Below are 22,307 nucleotides of genomic sequence, written 5' to 3'. Positions count from 1 at the left end.
AAGAACTCATCATTCCTTTTCTTATGTTGTTCCTGGATATAGGGGCATCGGAGGAAGAACTGGAAAGTGAGGAAGTTCATTCTGAGAGAAGACCCTGCATACCTGCACTACTATGACCCAGCTGGGGTGAGACTCTGTGGCCAACGAGCCCATCCTACTGGCAGCCTCCGCTGCATCTGCTCATGGGGCTTTCCACTCCCATTTCTGCTCTGCTGGTATCCCCTTCCCCTCTTCGCCCTCCCACTTTTGTTTTTCTGCCACCTATCTCTACTGTTTTCTACCTCCTCTTATTTGCAAAGATTTGAGATCTTAGGCTTTGAGGCATAAGCTCAGGGATGGAAGAAAATATCACTAAATTGTCATTTATTAGTCAACTCAACAGAATTTGTTTTATTTTTTCTAATCTAATATTTTCAGGGGGATTCAACCAGTTCAACACTTTGTTCCTGGTTTAATATGCAAACAAGTGTTAGTTTCTCTTTCAGGCCAACTTGGATGAAAGCATTGTTTAAATCTAGGCGCTTAGACTGTTGAGTATTGAAGGGGGCTTTTCCTCAATGAAATGAGCCAACTCTGAATGTACAGACAACTCCATCTGGGTTGGGTCCCCTGCCTCTTCGGTTCCCTCCCATGAGTGTTAGTTGCATGAGGCCAAAGAGCTCCGGAAACATGCAGTTCTCTTGTGGGACACGATGATTCAGCCTTTCCACGTCCCCTCCCACTTTCTCCAGATATGAAGCTAAGATTGACTTGTGTCTCCTCACCCCATCTCCCCGGGTGAGGTGGTGGGTGGGGGACTTGAAAGGGGTGTCTTTTAATTTCCTTCTGCTCTTATCTATTTTGGGGGCCCCTGATCTATACCAGAATGAGTGTGTGGCTTTGCTCTGACAGGATAAAGTATGTCCACACCCTGTACTTTGGAAACATAACGAAGGACTCCTCTCTCCTCTAGGGGGAAGATCCCCTGGGAGCAATTCATTTGCGAGGCTGTGTGGTGACCTCAGTGGAGAGCAACCCAGATGGTAAGAATGAATTTTTGTTTGAGAGCGGTGTATCTACTTAGCTTCCCTTTCCACTCATGGGCATCCTGAGCCAATAATTATCAATCATTCGATTAATTAGGCATAAGCATGAATGAATTTCTGTTTAAAAATCTGGGAGAAACCAAGAGCTATTCTTTCCCAACTTCTGCCCTGGCTCTGTGGGTCTTGGGGAGTTGGAGAGATTTTGTGGATGCTTTGGGTAAATCTCTGAGCAATGCTGAGAAAAATTCTTCACATTAGAACCGGCTTAAGTGGAGAAACTTGTTACCTCCTGATGCATGTAAGTGAGCCATGACATTCCTTAATGGGAGCCTTTTACATACCAGGAAATCTCCCACAACCCAAAGAACATTTGTAGTGTGTGGAAGGTGTATCTGGGTTATCGTTAGGTCTGTGCTAGTCGGTTAACGGCATGGCCTTGGGTGAATCGCCTCACTAATCTGGGCCTTAGTTCTTCCTCTGAAATGAGGGGTTTGCACCAGTAGACCTCCGGGTCCCAGGTCACAAGTCTATGATGTGGTGCATGGAATAAGCATGTTGGTGTAGATTGACTTCTCAGGTGTGGGGAGGGGTGGTATCACGGTGGAGGTGTGGTTTAGACATCCAAACCTTGATTTTATCTGGTTGTTTTGGGTTTATAATGTTATAGAGACAGACAGAAAAACACTACAGGTGCATAAGCCTAGATATTTTTTTCCACTACTCCTGCTTACTCCCTTCACCGCGTAGAATTCTGCTTTAGTTTTGGGGTAGGGAGCATCTTGCTTTTTAATTTGAGGTGGAGACTTTAAGCCTTGTCACAGTATTGACCAGTTTACTGCCTCCAAACTTTCAGCAGAGACTCTAACTTAGCCCTTGACAAAATCAAATTCAGGCTAGTCTGGTGGTACTGGCGGTAGGTCTGGCTATCTATTTACTTACTTACTTACTTATTTATTTATAAATTTAAAAAGGTATCAGGGTCAGCCCTTGATTTATATTATGAGCAGAGGAAATATTCATTAGACACTATTAGAGGTTACTCACTACTCATATGCAAAAGTGAGTAGTTTGTAAAAGAAAATGTTTCTCCTTGAGTGTTTCAACTTATTTCTTAAACACACACACACACACACACACACACACACGATCATACTATGTACCTGTCCATATACATACTATCTATAGTTATACAATAAATATATATGATCATATAATGATGGTAAGTTTGAAAACCACATATTTGATTTTCCTTGGACACTCAGGAAACAGGGGTTTCCTTCCTTGCAGAGGAGGTGAGCTAGGTGGCCTCTCTGATGCCCATGGGCACTGTCATTCCTGTTTTCTTTCACCAGCCAGGAAAAGTGAAGAAGAGAACCTGTTTGAGATCATCACGGCCGATGAAGTTCATTATTTCTTGCAAGCGGCCACCCCCAAGGAGCGCACCGAGTGGATCAAAGCCATCCAGGTGGCCTCCCGGACTGGGAAGTGAGGACACACCTGCAGCTCCTCCTCTGGAGGAGGGAACCCCCCAAATAAGCTCGGTCCAGGATCTATTCACTTCTGGAGACACATCAACAAGAAAGGGCCCAGGGCTGGGAACTTTTCACCTGCGGGGGTTCTAAATGTAACTAACCACATGCCAGGCGATGTGCACCTGCATCCCACCGTATGGCTCACTGCAGTCCCTGCTACTCTTCGTGTCCCCCAAGCAGATATACCAAGCTATGTGGAGTTGGCACACAGCTTAATCTCTCAGGCCCCTGGTTCCTCTTCTGGAAAATGAAGTGAAAGCCTTGAGGTCCTCCCTAGCTTAAAACCCCAAAGCCCCATGATTCTAACACCTTCCCCACCCCCAGCCGTCCAGCTGCTGTCCCTTCTTGACTAAGCCTTGGCCTTCAGAACCTGAAACAGCTCTTCCCTTTATAATCCTTGCAACCTGTACTAAGAGGACTAGGCACAAACCGCGTTTGTTCTTTTCCACTTCCTTCCCTTGCCCTTGGCCACAAGATTATGTATCAAAACGAAGGAGACCTCTTTTCTTCCTCCCTCCCTCTACCCAGAAACGTCCTGAGAGCCAGCAGGGCAGCGGTGGCTTCCAGGGTGAAGCCTTCGTTCACTCACTAGAGCCTGGAAGGTTATCATGTCTTCTGCGAAAAAGACCCAGAGAGGCCTGGAGTAGCCGAGGTCGTTTCCATGCCTTAAAGCCGCTCAGAGCAGGCGTTTTCCACTCCCACTCGAGGCTGACCTGAGAGGGCCTACCTTTGTTTCTTTCAGGAGCATTTCTCTATCATTTATTACCATTAGGGTGGGGAACTCCACATCTTTGAGATTGTTTCATTTGAGTGTTTGCAGGAAAAAAAGTCACCATATGGGTTCCCTTCATGGTTTCTCTCCATGGGTGCAAGGCCTGGACAGCTGCCTGGTAATGTGTGCCTCCAACCCCAGCTCCAGGGTGCAGGGGCTGGACCGCAGGCAGGCAGACGGGGTGACAGGTTCATATAGAGACAGCACTGAAGGGACAGAGCTGGTGGAGGTGGCGGTCAACGTGTTTGGTGCTTTCAGTTCTGCGGTGAGTGACACTGTGGTTGTGCCTGAGCTTTAAGCATAAGCTGTAGCAACTCCTTCTGGACCTCATGGACCCACTTTCAACCAGACTGATCTGACCTTGATTCAAATCAGGGACCGGTTTCCAAATTTTGTTCGTGTCTGCTCACTGGTGAGCCTAATCCAAAACTGAGAGATAAACCGGGATGTGTGTAAAGGTGTGTTTCCCAATTTCAGATTTTTAATTCTAAGGCCCCAGTGAAGAAAGGAGAGTAGAAAATTCTTCCTAATTGTATCAACTCTCTTCCCTCCCCCAATTTCACGCAATATCCATGAGGCTATTCCTAGTCCCAGATTGTTTTAGCAAAGGCCTACGGGCAAAAGACCACCTTTCCTCTGATTCTGTAGTAAACTGTTTTCTTAGAACAAGCACAGTAGTTTTTCGATATTCAGTGTTAAAAGTATTTATTAATATGGAATCCACGTTATGTTTTCAAATAAATATGACAGTGTTTAGTGTCTTTTGGATGTGATAACTCTGATGTTTTGCCTCCCATTGACGACTCTCCTTTTCTACAACCCACTTCCATTTCCTGAGGACAACACCATTTATAATCTCTCAAGTTATCCCGATGACTCTATGATTCAACGTCAGTCTGTTCTGGGAATAATAAAAATAGGGGGCAATAAAGATAAACCCTACGCCTGGTTCACTAATTTTTAATTTATGAGACCTTGATTTTAATGTTCAGGCAAACAAGAGTCCACAAATGGCCATTAGCTATTAAGGATGCAGAAAAGTATTTGCATCAGGGAGAAATGAGTTTCCTTCTGGAGGGCTGCTGTGTGTGGTTGAGCAGATGTGTGCTGCTCAACCCCAGGAGCACTATTCAGACTGGAGTCTAGGTGACTGGCGCCCCTAGGATTTTCATTACACAATCTGCATATTTGGATACAGTCATCTGCAGAGAATGCAAAGTGTTATCATGGCTTCCTCACACAGCAGCTCATTCTTCCTGGTGAAACAAAGGGGTCACTTTTCAAAGTCGATATTTTGAGTCTAGGTATAGATGTTATATCTGAACCTCTTTGGCTAAGAAGTCTGCCCAGGCCTTCAGGCTAATAATAGGTAAATCCACGTGGGTCCTAGCCCCAGAGTGACAGACTTTTCCCTCAGTAATGTGGATGAAGGAATATACAAACTGTCAGCTTCATTTGAAGAACATTCAAAACCAAAAAGAAAGGCTGCTTGGCATTTACCCAGGATTCCAATTTAGATGGGAGTGGGGTAAATTGTAATATAATCCATTGTAGAAGAATTAAGAAAGTATACATAAAGGAGAAAAATGTCTTTGTGCATCATGTGATCAACAGAAAAATAAAGCATTAGATCTGAAAAATCTAACACCTTTGTGGGAAAAAAATAGAAGGGGTCACTGGGAGATGAGAATATTACACACAGATGGAGAAGACAGTGCGGATTTAAGGAGAGATGTTCAGTGTCCCTTGTAGACACACACAGACACATACACACAGACAGCGACCACAGTCTTCCAGTAGGGGATGACTTTCCAAAGCAGGACGAGGAACTTGCTTAGATTAAAATAACGAACTGTTCCCAGTGCTACAGAGAGCACCGGCGTCATTTCCTTCGATCTGGGGGGAGCCTACTATAAACGAGGCCCTTTCTGCTGTCACCCCACCTCAGCCTTCGGGTGCAAAGAAAACCACCCAAGGAATTCCTTACGATTTCAGATTCCATCTTGTGCTCTCTAAACAAGGAGTTTCACAGCTGAGTATAGTGGATTCGGAGATGTCAGAGGGGGAGAGGGTGGGACAAAGAGAAGGAAAGGAGGAGTTTGCTTTAAAAAAAACAAACACCAAAACTTGAAATGATAGTTCTCAGTGATTTGGGCTCAGTTTCAGGGCAGAGGGAAGGTAAAATTCAGACCCCAGCGGAGGAGAAAAAGGAGAATGAGTAGAGAGTATTTATGACACAATATTTGCTATCTAGTTAAGATTCAAGGGAACAGTGTTTATGGGGAGGTTGTTCGATACAGTGGGAAATGCCTTGGTTTAGAGCCTGGAACCTGTGTTTGAATGCCCAGTCTGTGACTTACTACACGTGCACCATGTAAGAGTATCACCTTCTTTGCCCTAAAATGAGAATAATAATGTCCCCCTCATAGGGCTCTTCTTAGGACTAAATGAAATACTACCTGTAAGTTACCTGGCATGTGAGGGCACCAGACAGATCCTAGTTCTCTTTCTTCTGACTTCTCTGTCAAGAAGCTATTCATATTAATCCAGATTTACTTTTTTTAAAAATTTAACAAATATTTATTGAACATTTACTATGTGCTAGCAATGAACTGTATACCATTATTTTTTCATTCATAAAGTGTATGTATATAACTTTGCAAATGAAATTATATATATACACTAGTGGGCCAGTGCACGAAATTCGTGCACTGGGTGGGAGTGTCCCTCAGCCCGGCCTGTACCCTCTCCAATCTGGGACCCCTCGGGGGATGTCCATCTTTCAGTTAAACCGGCAGTTGGACATCCCTCTCGCAATCTGGGACTGCTGGCTCCTAACTGCTCAAGGGGTCTGCCGGCCTGCTTGCCCCCAACTTCCCCGCCCCCACCCCACCCCCGCCGGCCTGATTGCCTCCAACTGCCCCCCCCCCAGCCCCCACCAGCCTGATCGCCGCTAACCATCTCTGCCTCAGCCCCGACACCATGGCTTTGTCTGGAAGGACTTCTGGAAGGTCTCCCGTTCTAATTAGCATATTACCCTTTCATTAGTATATATATATATATATATATATATATATATATATATATATATATAGTCATGGGATCATTTTCCCCCATAAGGTATTAATTTACTCAATTGTAAATTGCCCTGTGTCAGGTTTTGAGAGCATAATCTCCATAGGCTCCGTGTCAGTGGGTTTCAACTTTTGGTCTCTGTCGGAACGGCTTGCAGAATTCTTTCACTGAACATATGCCTGAGCCTCTGCTTCAGGGATTCTGATTTCGTAAGTGTGCAGTGGGGCCTGTTTGCACTTCTACTTTAAAAAATATATAGGGGAAACTTTTAATCAACATTAAAGGTAAAAACTACCAGTAAACTGCTTGAATCCCCACTGCCTACAGTTTAGGCATTGAAGAAATAGTCTAGCATTTAAGGCTCTTTGCCAACTGGCCCCCACCTACCTTTCCTAACTGATTTCCCCTTTGCCCACCATCCACTCCAGACATACACCCATCTCACTTGTCCTTGGGAAGACCATCAGGCTTCTGGAACCTCCTCTTGCTCATGTACTCCCAAGGCCTAGAACTCTCTCTCTCTCTCTCTCTCTCTCTCTCTCTCTCTCTCTATATATATATATATATATATATATATATATATATGTGTGTGTGTGTGTGTGTGTGTGTGTGTGTGTGTGTGTGTGTTTTTATTGATTTTAGAGAGAGGAGGGAAGAAGGAGGGTGAGAGAAACATGGATATGAGAAACATCAATCGGTTGCCTCCAGTTTGCACCCTAACCAGGGATCGAGCCTTCAACCTAGGCATGTGCCCTGACCAGGAATCCAACCAGTGACCTTTCAGTGCACAGGACAACAATCAACCAACTGAGCCACACAGGCCAGGCTGGCTCTCTCGCTCTTAATGCATAGCTCTCCGACTCCCTTTGTAATTCCCTCTACTTCCACGGCAGATCTTATGTCTCTGAATTTCTCTGTCATCTATTTGTACTAGGAAGAGTACATAGTAATAGTTACCTACTCTACTGGTTGATCTTATGAACCATGCTTCCTGTTTTAGGGGTTTGTGTTCTTTGGGATCAGGAAAACGTATGTCTTTTACAATTTTTCCAATCCCTTCTAACACCTAGTTCAGTACTTGTGCATAGTAGATGCTCTATAAATAGCTGTTGATTGAGTAATGAGAGCCAAGGAATTATAGTCACAAGTAGGAAGCTCTTTATACACTGACGGGAGCTTAGGGAGATCCCTGCAGCTGTAAGAGCACACTGCTATCTGCTATCGCCATCTTAAGTACTTGGCAGATATAAGCTCAGTTAATGTTTATAGCAACCTTAGGAGATTTATATTATATTATTCTCATTTTATGGATGAGGACATTTTGGCACAGAGAAGTGAAGTAACTTGTCCAAGTCACACAGCTAGGAATTGTCAGAGTTGGGGTTCTAGCCCAGTCTGGCTGGCCCTAGAGTCCCAGAGTTCAGGCTCATAACCCCCACTTTCCCTTCATAATAAGAGATGAATTTAATGTGCTGATCATAGATGCCAAGAACTTTGTTACATACCACCCAGATTTTTCACTTAATTTTTATGACAATCATGTGAGGCAGCTTCACCCCCATTTTGCAAATGAAAAAAATGAGGTTAATAAGATTACCCAAGAGCTCTGAGCCAGTAGCCCAAGGAACTTCAAACTCAGGTCTGCCTGGCTTCTGAAGCCACGTGCTTAAGTGCTCGGCTCTGCCCTGGATACATTTGGGTTTTACCACTTTTTGGTTATGTATCTCGTTGCTGTGGGAACGCCCTGCTTACTGCACCCACTATTCATGCACTATCAGCGGCAGCAACATTTCCTGTTAGGTCACAGGGCTCTAGGTTTTCCTTTGTTTAAAGGGAAACCTGTATGGTCAGATACAGCTATGCAAACAGCTCTGCCCTGCTGATAGTGGTTTGGATGCTCCTGACGATTTTATTCTCTAACACTATATGTTCCAAAGCATTTTTCTGAGCTCATGAGTGTGTGTGTGTGTGTGTGTGTGTGTGTGTGCGCCTATATATACACATGTGCACTTGTATATGTACTTACAGTGGGGCCTTGACTTGCGAGTTTAATTTGTTCCGTGATGGAGCTCCTAACTCAAATTACTCATATGTCAAATCAATTGTGATCAAGTGAGACACGTGATGCTAGGCTGATGTTGTGGTGTTCACTGTGATGTTCACTGCACCAACTAGCAGTGGGGTATCTGAAGCTGGCTCATAACCCAAATTTTAGCTTGCAACTCAAAGCAAAAAATTGGCCGAGAGAGACGGCTCGTATCTTAAAAAACTCGTTAGTCGGGACACTCATAAGTCAAGGCCCCACTGTATAACCTTTTTACCTAACTCTACTGATATCACTGCATCCATGCACAGGAAATAAATTGCTGTGTGATCAAAGGTCATGTTTTGTCAATAATGAGAAAGCAAACAACATCATAAAAATGGGGGGGGGGGGCGATACTTTACTGAAAAAGATATATAGATGGCCAATCAACATCATTAGTTATTAGAGAAATCTTTATTGCCAAAGATGCTATTTTGAATACAGTGAGTCAAATAAAAGATATTATTAAAAGTAATTTTATCTGTTCCTTTTTGCTATTTAAAATATGGCTATTAGAGAATTTAACATTGTGCATGTGGCTTGCCTTTGTGGCCTGCATCGAGTTTTTATTGGATAACCTGGTTCTAGATAGTAGTTCCTCTATCTGGATGGTTCCTAAAACAAGGATGTCCAAAATATGGAACAGATCCTACACCCAACCCACTATGTGCAATGTGAGCAAGAAATAAGTGTTTGCTGTTTTAAGCCATTGGGGTTTGGGGTTACTGCGGCGTTAACACCCTGGCTAACCTGTTGGGTCAACATGGAAGAGGAACTTCCAGACTCTCCTACCCTCTGAAGTCTCCATCAATAATTTTTCTTCTTTAGGTTTCTCATCTCCAGGAGTCACAACCAGACAGGTCAGAATCCTTTACGATTTTCCTTGTCTTTCTAAATGAACTCTCGTCTAGTAATAATTCAGAAGAAGAACAGCATATCCAATATCACTGTGTGGATTTTTCTTTTACGTCAGTGTCTTGACAGACAAGGAAGATAAGTTTCTCGTTGTCTTGCCTTTGGATTAGTAAATAATGTCAACATGAGGCTGGAAGACTCACTGCCCCAGTTTGGTCATTTGTTTTCTGTCACAGTGAGTGACCCAGATGGAAGAGCAGCCCACTCTTTCTGTTATGCCTGCCTTCCTGTCTCTCTTGCTCTCTGGGCCTCTCTATGAACTGTTCACATTAGTGTTTTACAAGCAAATTCTAATCATAGTGTGGAGAGCAGGTGGAGTGAGAGGACAGTGGTAGTCAAGCCTGTTGTCACACCCCGGTAAGAGACGATAGGAACACGGCAGTGAAGGTGAGGCAGGTGAGAGTCCATTTCAGTCACCAGCTGAATAACTATTTGCAGAAAGTCCATCACATCAGGAATTGTGCAGGGATGAGAAGTAGCTGAGCCTTCCTCTGCCTCAAAGAACTGTGGTGCTGATGTTTCAGCACCTTGTGACTGCTGAGGACTTGATGGGCCGATAAAGAGGGGGAACTGGGCTGTTTGAGACGGCTTCCTAGAGATGGCGAGAGCTGAGGGAAGCCTTGCAGGATGGATATTATCCAGCAAAGAGGGCAGGGGCAGACCTGAAAGCTACTCAGGAGGGAAAATGAACAAGAGAGAAAAGAATCTGAGTTGATTTTCAGTTTGGCACTTAGTGACCTGGAAAATGGTCATTTCACTGACCTGTGTAAGAAATACAGAAAGAACAAGTCAGTGGGAAGGATGATGCATTTCCATAGAAAAATACTAAATGTGAAGTTCTAGCTAGGAATCTAGAAGGGACTGCCCAGTAGCAGTTAAGGATGTAGGAATGAAGCAAAGAAGAAAGGTCAAAGGGAGTGTTGCATGTTGGAGTCGTGTGCTTGTCTGTGAGCATTCGAAGCTGTAACAATGGAGAAGACTGCCCAGGGAGAAGGAAAGTCCATGCGTTCATTCACTCATGCATTCAGTATTTACTGAGAGTTCGCTGTGTGGTAAGTGAAGAAAGGTGAGATCAACCTGAGGAAGTGTGTACTTCCAAGACAAACTGAAATGTAGACTCTTCCTTCAAGAGACTTGACTGTGGCCCAGCCAGTATGGCTTGGTGGTTGAGCATTGACCTATGCATCAGGAGGTCTTGGTTTGATTCCTGATTGGGGCACATGCCCAGGTTTCGGGTTCAATCCCCAGTGGAGGGTGTGCAGCCGATCAATGATTCTCCCTCATCATTGATGTTTCTTTTTCTCCCTCTTCCTTCCTCTCTGAAATCAATAGAAACATATTTTTTAAAAAGAGACTTAAATGTGCAAGGAAAGGGATAAATAGCTGATAACCAGATGGGATAGGAAACCAAGAGAACACTTTAAAAGGATGAGAGACTTTCTGGAGTTGAAAATTTAGTTTAATTTCACCTACACTTAAAAAAACACACACCTTTTTGTCAATGAGAGACATATAACTTAAAATTCTCCGTTGATTATTTGCATAGATGTTAATATTGTTAAAATGCTCAGGGATTTAAATCATATCTATTAATACTCCTACCCATTATCTGATTCTTCTGCTCTGCAAATAATGGACTTAGAAGACTTAGGCTTCAGAAGAAATTAATTGGACAAATGTTAACTGGCCATCTCAAGAGCCAGGTGTTATGCGGGTGCAGAGAAGTCAAGACCCAATTGTGCCCTGCAGGCCTTAGTGTCTGTTTATAAGGATTAACACTAGTGAACTGCATAGATGACCACAGTGATGAGATTACACCTCCATTTTTAGAAAATACTGCAAAAAGTAGGAAAGTAGAAATATTGAGGAAAGTCTAGAAAACTGGCTTGAGCTCTGTTTGTGTTAAATAAATAAAGAATTAGGACTTCCCTTTTTTCCTTGGAGGCAATGGGCATTTAGGTAGCTTGAAAGAAGGTCACTCAAGGGACAGGGAAATCCATTCGTGGATTATTATAGTTTATCGGCATGAGAGGCAATGGAGCATAGGTAGCAGAAATAAAGATGAACACATGATTTCTTTCCAGGTCCTTATATTTGTATTCAAAAACTAATTTCAAATATTTAAAAATAAAATTGATTTTATAAAAATGTGACTCAAATAGTACATTTACCTTAGAAACCAAGTTAATAAAGTCATTCTTGCTTTTAAAAAGTCAGTGAGAGTGCTCTTTACATTTCTAATTTTTAAACTTTAAGTGTATTTTATGTCCATAAAGTAGTTTTAATTTTATTAAGTTACTTTTGAATAAATGAGTTATTTTAAACATTGCTTAATGCTTGAAAATTTTAAGCATGAAAGCAAGTTTTTCACTGCAATATTTTAGGAGTTAGTCTGTCAAATCTGGTATTTTCTTCTACCCATTTATAAATGCCCTAGTACATCACCCTCTTTTGTTTCATGTTCTATCTAAAAAATATTTTATTAATATTTGTTATTATTTTTAAAATTTATTTTTATTGTTGAAAGTATTACAGATGTCCCCCCCCCTCCTGCCCCCTCCCCAGGCCTTCACCGCACTATGCACTATTGTCTATGTCCATGGGTCATGCATATATCATATAAGTTCTTTGGTTACTCTTTCATCTCCCCTGCCCTCCCCCCGCCCCCCCCCCCGGTCCCCCTGGAGGTTCCTCAGTCTGTTGAACACAACTATTTCAAAGGAAGAATGTACTGATTGAATACGATGGGGAAAGTTAAGAGGTACTTAGAGAGGACTTTGGTGTCTTGTTCCTCTGAGAAGAGTAGTTCCTTAACAGAAAAAGGAAAGTTATAAAAAGAGGATGGGTTTGGAATATGATTTTGAAAATAAGGTGAGAGAGCAGGGATCAGGGGACTGCTTAAACGCTTGAGCAAATAAGTAAAAGCTGAAATCTTTGGAGATGTGTTAATCAAAAAAGAAGTAAGAAATTGACACAGCTGTATGTCAGACAACTGGGAAGACCCATGGATGGAGATCAGGAGCAGGGAGAGGAGCTGCCAAGGGCTTGGTAACGACATGGTCTACAGGAGGAGACCCAGAAGCCTGGGGAGAATTATTTTGCAAGACAAGGGAAGTGGTCAGCAGTGTCAAATGAAGCTGAGGCCTCAAAAAAGCAGTTGGGCCAAAACCCGTTTGGCTCAGTGGATGGAGCGTCGGCCTGCGGACTGAAAGGTCCCAGGTTCGATTCCGGTCAAGGGCATGTGCCTGGATTGCGGGCATATCCCCAGTGGGAGATGTGCAGGAGGCAGCTGATCGATGTTTCTCTCTCATCGATGTTTCTGACTCTCTATCTCTCTCCCTTCCTCTCTGTAAAAAATCAATAAAATATATTAAAAAAAAAAAAAAAAGCAGTTGGGTTTGGTCACTAAAGTACCATGGTGACTTTCAAGGGAGCAGTTTCCGAAGAATGGTGAGGCAAAAAGTCGCAGCACAGAAAAAAATGGTGGGTGTAGGGAAAGGGGGTTAGCTGTGGATGTAGACTATTCATTCTAGAAGTTTGTTACAGTGAAGTTGAGAGAATTGGGTTGCAGCTTTCAGGAGTAATAGTGTAAGCCATTCACTTACTTGTTCAATCCCTATGTACCACAGCCCACTGGGTGCTTGTCCACTGCTAGGTGAATAAGGCAGGCCAGACCCCCGCTGTTACGCAGCTTGCATCCCAGTGTGGAGGTTGTCTTCATCTGTAAACAACGAGGACAACCTCAGACACTGAAGGTGCTATTGATGAAAATAAAACAAGGCACAAAACAGGCACATTTCAGACTATGGATGGAAAGGGAAAGCACACAGAACCTGAGGCAGGACCAAGTGCCAACTATTCTAGAACAAAAAGGCCATTGTGCTTGGAGCTTGATAAACTAACGGGGAAGTAGTGGAAGACATCAGAGAGACAGGGGAGGAGTTTGGGTTTTCTTCTAAACCCAAAGGGACGCCATTGTAGATTTTAGAGAAATGACATGATCTGATTTACAACTTTTGAATTCTCTTTGGCTGCCTTGTGAAGAATGGGCTGAGGAAGCTGCTGAAGAATTCAGGCAAGGGAGAAGGGTGGCTTACACCAGGCTGGTAGCCCTGAAAACAGAGAGAAAGAGCCAGATTGGAATATGTTTTGGTGGCGGAATCACCAGTTAGGACCTGCTAAATGTCGGGATAAGGGAAAAAGACAAGTGAAGGATGATTCGGGTTTTTCATCTGAGTGGATCAACAGTGGAACCTTTTGCTGCTCTGGAAAGACTGGGGGAGGTGAAGATGTGGGGTGTGGAAGGGTAGTAGGGTAGACGGGGTGGCTCATGTGTGACATGCTTTGAGTCATCTAAGTCGAGATGGGGTTCAGAGCAGTGGTCAGAGCCCAGTGGAAGATTTTTCTCTTAGTGGAGAACTGAATATTTGTAAATTATAGATTGAGGGTAGGAATATGCTGGAGAGGGGGTGAAAGGCAGAAAACGAGGAAGGAAGGTTTTGAAGGAGGGAAAGAAGGATTAGATCACTGGCCCAGACAGAGGTTTGCCATGGAAAGCAGAAGGGACTCTACTGATGCGAAAACGGAAATAAAGACAGATGTAGAAATAGAATTCTTTAGCGGTTGAGAGGAAGGAAGAGGGTAGAGCTTATGTGGAATGACCTCTGCCATCTCTCTAAATAAGAGAGGAAGTCGCCTGCTGAGGGGGATTCCAGGGAGAGGAACTGTTAGGAGCTGGAGGAGAGAGGTGAGGAGTAGACCTCTTAGGGGCTCAGTTGAGAGAAGAGAGCATCACTCCCTGTAATGCAGGAGTGAGAAAAGCCCTTGACTTCAGAAGTCCTTAGTGACCCTCAGGCAAGGATGAGGAATGCAGTGGGAATGAATGGGCACACAGGTTGGGTGGCGACTCTAACAGTAGGTGAGGGGAGTATTGTTAGACTAGGTTATGGGCACGTGTGGGATTCAGAGGGGCCTTAGTGCACTGAGTGGGGCTGATGGGTTTGGGTCCTGGTGTAAAATGCTGGGTGTGTTTGCCGCAGAAGAGAGCTGTGCTGCTAAAGTGTGGTTCACAGCCCAGCAGCTGCAGTGTCCCCAGGAGTCTGTTAGAAATACCAAGGCTGGGTTCCAGCCCAAATCTCTGAGTAGGAGTGTGCATTTTAATTAGACTCCCGTGTGATGTTCTATGCATATTAAAATTTGGAATGGGCTGCTTTGGGAAATGAGGCTCTCAAAGGTTAAAATTAAAAAACAACAACAACTGTATATTTCTGCTGAAGATGTGAGGATCTTTCTTATAGATTAGTTTGATATATTTTACTTTGTAATCTATATGATTTTTCTGATTTTATTTTTTTAATATATATTTTTTACTGATTTCAGAGAGGAAGGAAGAGAGAGTGAGAGATAGAAACATCAATGATGAGAGAGACTCTTTGATTGGCTGCCTCCTGCATGCCCCCCACTGGGGATCAAGCCCACAACCCGGGCATGTGCCTTTAACCAGAATCAAATCTGGGACCCTTCAGTCCGCAGGCTGATGCTCTATCCTCCGAGCCAAACCTGCTAGGCTGATTTTTCTAATTTTAAAAAAGAACATACACTTGTCTTTTTAAAAAGAAAACCTGAAAGTTTTCGAAGTGGAAAATACAGACATGTCTGAAGAAGAAACCAATGTTCAAGCACATTGTTAGGACTACTTACAATGTTAGAGGGAACAGAATCCTGACTGTGAGGGTCTCCCGGAAGTTTAGTTTCTCACAGGGAATAACCGAGGGAGGCAGGTACTTCCTGGTTAGATGACCTGCTAAGCTAGTTACTTAACCTAGCCTCTATTTCTGTATAAGCTGATGTATGCAAATAATAGTGCACAGGGTTAATGTAAGGGTTATATTACATGTAAATACCTTAAGGCAATTCCTGACACATAATATTAGGACTATATCAGGGAGAGAAGTCTCTACGCAAAGCAAACTTTTAACACAATGTCATAGCTGCTCCTGCGTGGAGGGAGGTCTTTGGACTACTTCGGGTATAGACTATACTGTCTTGAAGGTCCTCATCAGCCACGGCACTTCAGAGGGAGAGCCCTGGAGGACTGAGGAGGCGAGATGCACCCTTGACCTGAAGGAGCTGGTCGGGGGATGGACGCCAAGGTCTAGGAAAAGGGAACAAGATGCGGAGACTTTGATGTGGGGAGTTAAAAGCAACAGAGCAAAAGCCTAGGCCTGGGACGGAGTGGAAGATTCTCCTCTCCCACTTTTGGTACTGTACCTTTTCTCTTTGTTACATAAGCCCACAGCAGCAGTGCAACTGCTTTTGTAGTAACGTAGCTCAAACTGAAACCATGAAAATCAGGAAATAAATGTATGCACTGCCTTTAACTGCCCCTGACCGGTGTGGAAATCCCCCACTTTCTCACTGTGGCTTGTCCACAAATATAAATAAGCACTGATGAAACGCCATGGAAAGTGTTTAGCATAATGACGCGTAAGGCTATACGCAATGTTCAATTTACCATGTAGGCTAGAAAGAGTGCACACCACTCCTCTGAAGGCATAACATGTCTGCTGGGTCATCTGGAAAGCAGATACTGAGACAGAATTAGATATGGAAGGGGTTTATTGGGAAAGAGAGAGGTTAAGTCCATGAAAGATAGAAGAAGAAGCCGAGTTGGGTACAGAAAGCTTTCAGACTACAATGCAAACCTGACAGAGGTGGCCTTGAGAGACAGAGCAAACGGTAGTCTTCTCAATGGACAGAGCTGGGAGATTTGTGTGGAAGACTAAGTGCCCAAGGTGATAATATTTTTGGACTCATGGACAGTGGCAAATGGCCTGTAGAACTAGTCAGGGTTCTATAGGGAAAAAGACTGAAAAATCAGAGACAAGGTCTGAGGTAGTAGCATATGGACGTAAAGAAAGGGACCTGAGGTATAAAGATGTCTGTATTATATACTAATACTCCCCCAAAGCATCCACCTGCAAATTAGTTAGCCAGTTGGTGTTAGCCAGTCCTTGTCTACAGTCACTACAGAACCATGGGCACCTCAATAGGGTGGTCACAGTGGCAGAGATGGAGGCTATGCATAGTGTCAGCAGTATTGACTTCCACTTTCCAGGGCTGATCTAGCTACTGCCACCTCTGAATGGCCAACCTGTGGGCAACAGAGATAAATGTTGAGCCTCCTGTATGACTTATTTTATTTTATTTTTATGTTAATCCTCATCCGAGGATATTTTTCCATTGATTTTTAGGGAGAGTAGAATAGAGAAGGAAAGACAGAGAGAAACATCGATGTGAGAGAAACACATTGATTGGTTGCCTCCTGCACATGCCCCAACCAGGGCCCAGGCCAGGGAGGAGCCTGCAACCAAGGTACATGCCCTTGAGTGGAATGGAACCTGGGACCCTTTGGTCCGCAGGCTGACACTCTATCCCCTGAGCCAAACCAGCCAGAGCTGACATTTATTTTTAGGAGACCAACCAGCCACTGGCCAAGTTGACTACACTGGACACCTTCCATCATGAAAGGACCAATGACTTATTCTTATAAGAACAGACATCCATTATGGGCCTGGATTTCCCTTTTCTGTCCATGAAGCCCACAGCCAGCATCACTATCTGAAAGTTTACAGAGCGCCTGATTCGAGGTACAGGGCCCTATACAACATAGCATTCAACCAGTGGACCCACTTCACAATGAGGGCTGTAGGGAATGGGCCCACGACCATGCGATCCATTAGTCATATGACACACCGTCACATCCAGAAGCTGCTGGAGTGGTGGGACGTTGGAATGTCCTGCTGAAAGCGCAGCAGAAGTGACAGTTCAGAGGCAATACTCTGCAAAGAGGGGAACCAGCATCTGGGACGCAGTATGTCAACCGAATCAGAGACTTCTATATGACACTGTGTCTGAGACCCAAGGGGTGAAAGCAGGTGTAGCCTTACTTACCGCCATGCCCAGTGACCCATCCGGTGATTTGGGGCTACTGGTCTTTGCAATTCTGGACTCAGTTAAGTTAGAGGTCTTTATCCTCAGGGAGCACATTCTTGCTAGAGGACACACTGAACTCTAAGTTACAGCTGCCACCTGGACATTTGAATTCCTTGTGTCTTGGGACCAGCCCACAAGAGGTGGAGTCAGTAACTTGAAACAGAATTAGGAATGCAAGGGATGTATTGGAGGCAATACCTATGAAAGATAAAAGTGGGAGGATTAGCCAGGGAGCACCTCACATTGTGGTGCAAGTACGACAATGGCTCAGTTCACATCATGGGAAGCTCCAGAGCAAAGGTTGCCTGTTCCCACGTTGAGGAGAAATGGCCAAGCCCTCTTATTCCACCATGATTTTCTACTTAAGAACAGAGGTATTTGGTCCATATGGATTTTGAAAAGAGCCTTTCCCGTATTTCAGAAAAGGTTCTTAAAGATCCCACCCTTATATCTCCCTAGTGTCTAGTTAGCTTTCATGCGAACTCTAGTCCTGCAGCTTTGGCTCAATTCAACATTACAGTCCTTTATTATCCTAATAAAACTTGGCATTTACTAATGAAAACATTGGCTTGCATAACTATTATCTCTAAAATGGATATCAAAAGCCTAGGTTGGAACTAAAAGCTGAATATTGTTTCCCTTTTTTGTAGCTTAGCTCTGCTCACCCCTCTGAAGAGGCTAAGGGAGTAATAAAAATTGCCAGGAATAAAAAGTACTTGTAATAATATTTCAAATTATTATCCTGCATTGATTTATCTCATAGATATAATGTTGCATAAAAGAAACCAGTCTCCAAAGAATGTAATGTATGATTTCTTTTACAGGAGGTTTAAGATCAGGCAAAACTAAAGGTTATAAAAGTCAGAACATTGAATACTTTTGGGGGTATGCTATATCATCTGGGAAACTGCAGGAGGAAATCTCATAAGATGCTGGAATGTTCTGTAACTTGATCTGGGAATTGTGTATTAATATGAGGAAGATAAATTGTTGATCTGTACACTTAAGATTAGTGTGCTTTTGAATATAAATGTATGTCGTCTTTCAATAAAAATGTATTGTTAGTTTCCTATTGCTGTTGTAATAAATTATCACAAATTTAGTGGCTTAAAACAGCACATGTTTATTATCTTACTAGAGGCCCGATGCACGAAATTCGTGGGAGCAGCTTGGCCCTCGCAGCCGTGGTGGCTTGCCTCTGCCTTCGCAGCCCTGGCTTCGTCCGGAAGGTCGTTCGGCTGTCCGGTCTACTTAGCATATTATGCTTTTATTATTATAGATAATAAACGTTCAAAAATGGGTCTCCCTGGGCTAAAATCCAGGTGTTGGCAGGGCTGTAGGGGAGAACCCAGGTTGTGCTTTGTCTGCCTTTTTGAGCTACTTTGGCTTGGACTCTCCTTCCATTTTCAAAGCCAACATTGGCCAAGTGATGACATCTCTCTGGCTCTGACTCTTCTGCCTCACTCTTACCCATTTTAGTACCCTGGTGATTGCATTTGTCCCACCTGAATAATCCAGTAGCATCTCCCTGTTTTAAGGTTAGTTGATTAGCAACCTTTATTCCCTCTTACCATGTAATTTAACATATTCACAGGCTCCAGGAATTAGAATATGAATATATTTTGGTTGGGAGAGGGCTGCTCACCACAATTATTATTCAGTTACAGTTTCTTAATTTATAATTTAAGTTTTCAAGATAATGTCCTAACCAAAAAAAAGTTTAAAAACCATTAGCAATAAAACCATCATCCCATTTTCAAGTGGCACCCCCCAAATGGGCTTTTCGTCGTACCCATTATTCCTGGATCCGCTTGCTCTAGTGCTCACAAGTTTGTAACATGCCCCACGATGTTTCCATCTCCGGTCCTGGCCATTCTCTGAAATATTATAGAAGATTCAGCTATCAAGAATATGAAACACAGGTTTCTAGGGAGAAGATGGCAAAATGCATATCAAGAGAGAGAAAAAAGATCAGTTGTGACTTTCATCTCAAGAAACACGGAGGTCAACTCACCTCTCACTATAAAAAATAATTTCCCCTTTGACGGGGAAAGACCTTTCCAGAAGCAACAAATATATGCTACCTCTGCAACAGCCTGCTTCATCTACCCAGAAGGCTGGCTCTGTTTGTTGACTTCTGGAAGTTCTTCACTTTGCCTGTTAATGCTGTTCTCCTGGTGAGATAGTCCAGCAAATACTATAAACTGTTAATGATCCAGTGTACATGGGGCATATCCTAAACTTCTAGACAATTCTTATAAAAGCCACTTTCTGGGTAGGACAAGGCACATGATTAAGGAGTGCCATACAGTTCATAGTGCTTTCAATTTTAAAGAAGGTTGATTGGTAAGTCCTCATTCTCTTAACTTCTACTTAGGCTCTCTTATGTTCCATTGGTGAAGCACTGTAGTCATGACACTGGAGTTGACGGAGAATCCAGCTACCTGGTAGTTTTGTAATCCTGTGCGACATACAGGTAGAACACCAGCATGAAGTTTTATCACAAATAAAGCAGTGGAGTGAAGGCTGAAAAAATGCCAAGCTTGGATTTGACGTAGACTTTTATTTAAGAAGGAAAAGAGCTATGACAGAAAAAAGTGGAAGCTTTTTTATTTTTATTGACTTCAGAGAGGAATGGAGAGGGAGAGAAAGATAGAAACATCAATGATGAGAGAGAAGCATTGATTGGCTGCCTCCTGCACGCCCCCTACTGGCCATGTGCCCTTGACCGCAATGGAACTCAGGACCCTTCAGTCTGCAGGCTGAACCAACGCTCTCCACTGAACCAAACCAGCTAGGATGAAAATGGAAGCTTTTAAATGGAAAATGTAATATTGATTTTTCCGGGCATATCACTGTGAAAGTAAGAACATCAGAGAGAAAAGAGAAACAAAACTAGGGCACACACAAGAAACTGGAAGTGAGGATGTTATTGGACTCCTCAGTAGCAACACTGAAACTAGAATAGATCAGTGCCTTCAAAACTCCGAGTAAAAGTTATTTTTGACCTGGAAGTCTGTATGTGTCTTTTTTGAGGCATTGCTCCTTCAATTCCTGGGTTTCCACAATGCACTTCACTTAGATTCTCTTTGCTATCTCTCCCTGCATGTGCTATAACTGACCTTCCTCTTCCTCTGCTAAATCATTTTTCATTCTTCCATCGACTTTCTGTTTTCAGACTGTGTTTCAATTACACATCTCCTTAGTCACATTGAGAATGCAATTTGTATTGCTGTTTCTCTTTTTTCTTGTTGTTTTGGGGTAATCTGCAATTAGGTATAGAAAGGCCTTTCCCTGCTTCCTAACAATGGAAAGGTTTTCTCCTTGTTTTTCTCATCCAGTCTTTCAATGGCTACTTATTGATTGCCTCGGTTCAGCCAGGCTGAGAAAATAAAACAAAAGCAAGCCCCTGTGGCCTCTGTTACAATGCACTGGCAATTCTAATTCTACCCTATTCGTCCTGTGCCGATCAACGGCAAGGTCAAGTTCTTATTCTCAGGAAGGCAAAAGAACAGGCACATGCGAGTAATTAACACTGTCCTGTTACCTGTACATGCGATACACATTCGCGTGGCCACCATTTTGCATTCATGCATCTGTTGTCTGTGTTCTCTCCCTATGCGGACGCTTCTTCAGGGCATCAGAAACGGAGATCTTCCCCAGTTGATTCCCCCTGCATTGACTCTTTATTTGCATTTGTCTACGAATTTCTCGTCTTTGTCAAATGAGTCAGCAAAGATGTAACTGTTCCCTTATTTGGCTTGTTCCGTGTGCTTCAGTGCCACACTGCAGCAGAGGTACCAGGGTCGCTGTTGCACAGTCCATGTGTCGGCGCATCTGGCGCACACACAGTAAAGGCCTCTAGTTATCTTTTCTGCTCCATCTGGGCACCCGAGTGTTAGCTACAAATGCTAATTGGTTGAATGCTTTGCATACTTTCTCTTTCAAAGCCTGAAGGGTTTTTTTTAAAGCTGAAATTTCTAAAATCAATGAAAGGGTTAGTTAAAAAATGAGGACTCAGAATTGTGGGAGCGAAACCAGCGCCTGGCTCGGAGTAGCAGCAGCACGGCGGCTGCCGAGGGTGTCTCTGGCCAGTGTCTCTCCCTCCAGGCTACAGCGTGGGGAATATCTTTGCGAACCTCTTCAAGGGCCTTTTTGGCAAAAAAGAAATGCGCATTCTCATGGTGGGCCTAGCCAGTGATGGTGAACCTATGACATGCGTGTCAGAGAGGTGACACGCGAACTCATTTTTTGGGTTGATTTTTCTTTGTTAAATGGCATTTAAATATGTAAAATAAATATCAAAAATATAAGTCTCTGCTTTACTATGGTTGCAAATATAAAAAAATGTCTCTATGTGACACGGCACCAGAGCTAAGTTAGGGTTTTTCAAAATGCTGACACGCCGAGCTCAAAAGGTTCGCCATCACTGGCCTAGAGGCTGCGGGGAAGACCACCATCCTGTACAAACTGAAGCTGGGTGAGATCGTGGCCACCACCCCCACCATAGGTTTCAACGTGGAGACTGTGGAGTATAAGAACATCAGCTTCACTGTGTGGGACGTGGGTGGCCAGGACCAGATCCGGCCTCTGTGGCGCCACTGCTTCCAGAACACACAAGGTCTCATCTTTGTGGTGACAGCCATGACCGAGAGCGTGTGAAGGAGGCTCGAGAGGAGCTTATGCGGATGCTGGCGGAGGATGAGCTCAGGGATGCTGTCCTGCTCGTGTTCGCAAACAAGCAGGACCTCCCCAATGCCATGAACGCAGCTGAGATCACGGCCAAGCTGGGCCTCCACTCTCTGCTCCACTGGAACTGGTCCATTCAGGCTACCTGTGCCACCCGTGGGGACGGGCTCTATGAGGGACTGGACTGGCTGTCCAATCAGCTCCGGAACCAGAAGTGA

The 22,307-nt window shown here is 43.7% G+C and overlaps 1 protein-coding gene and 1 pseudogene across 2 annotated transcripts in view; both read left to right on the top strand.

The window, feature by feature from the left end:
• The window catches only part of PLEK (pleckstrin), a 23,540-nt gene extending 19,450 nt beyond the window's left edge, over positions 1–4,090 (top strand). Inside the window, exons 7-9 of the mRNA XM_081100543.1 lie at positions 43–126; positions 953–1,022; positions 2,378–4,090. Of these exons, the coding sequence (XP_080956669.1) occupies positions 43–126; positions 953–1,022; positions 2,378–2,514 (291 nt within the window). The 3' untranslated portion in view covers positions 2,515–4,090. The remainder of the gene's footprint in view (positions 1–42; positions 127–952; positions 1,023–2,377) is intronic.
• LOC308526443 (ADP-ribosylation factor 1-like) lies at positions 3,451–22,307 on the top strand (annotated as a pseudogene). Its single transcript has 3 exons — positions 3,451–3,594; positions 21,403–21,597; positions 21,839–22,307. The product of its transcript is annotated as an ADP-ribosylation factor 1-like (transcript).

Source organism: Myotis nattereri, assembly GCF_964212035.1.
Source record: "Myotis nattereri genome assembly, chromosome: 10".
NCBI lineage: Eukaryota > Metazoa > Chordata > Mammalia > Chiroptera > Vespertilionidae > Myotis > Myotis nattereri.
Note: the sequence above shows the minus strand (reverse complement) of the source record. Positions and strands in the feature narration are given on the sequence as shown.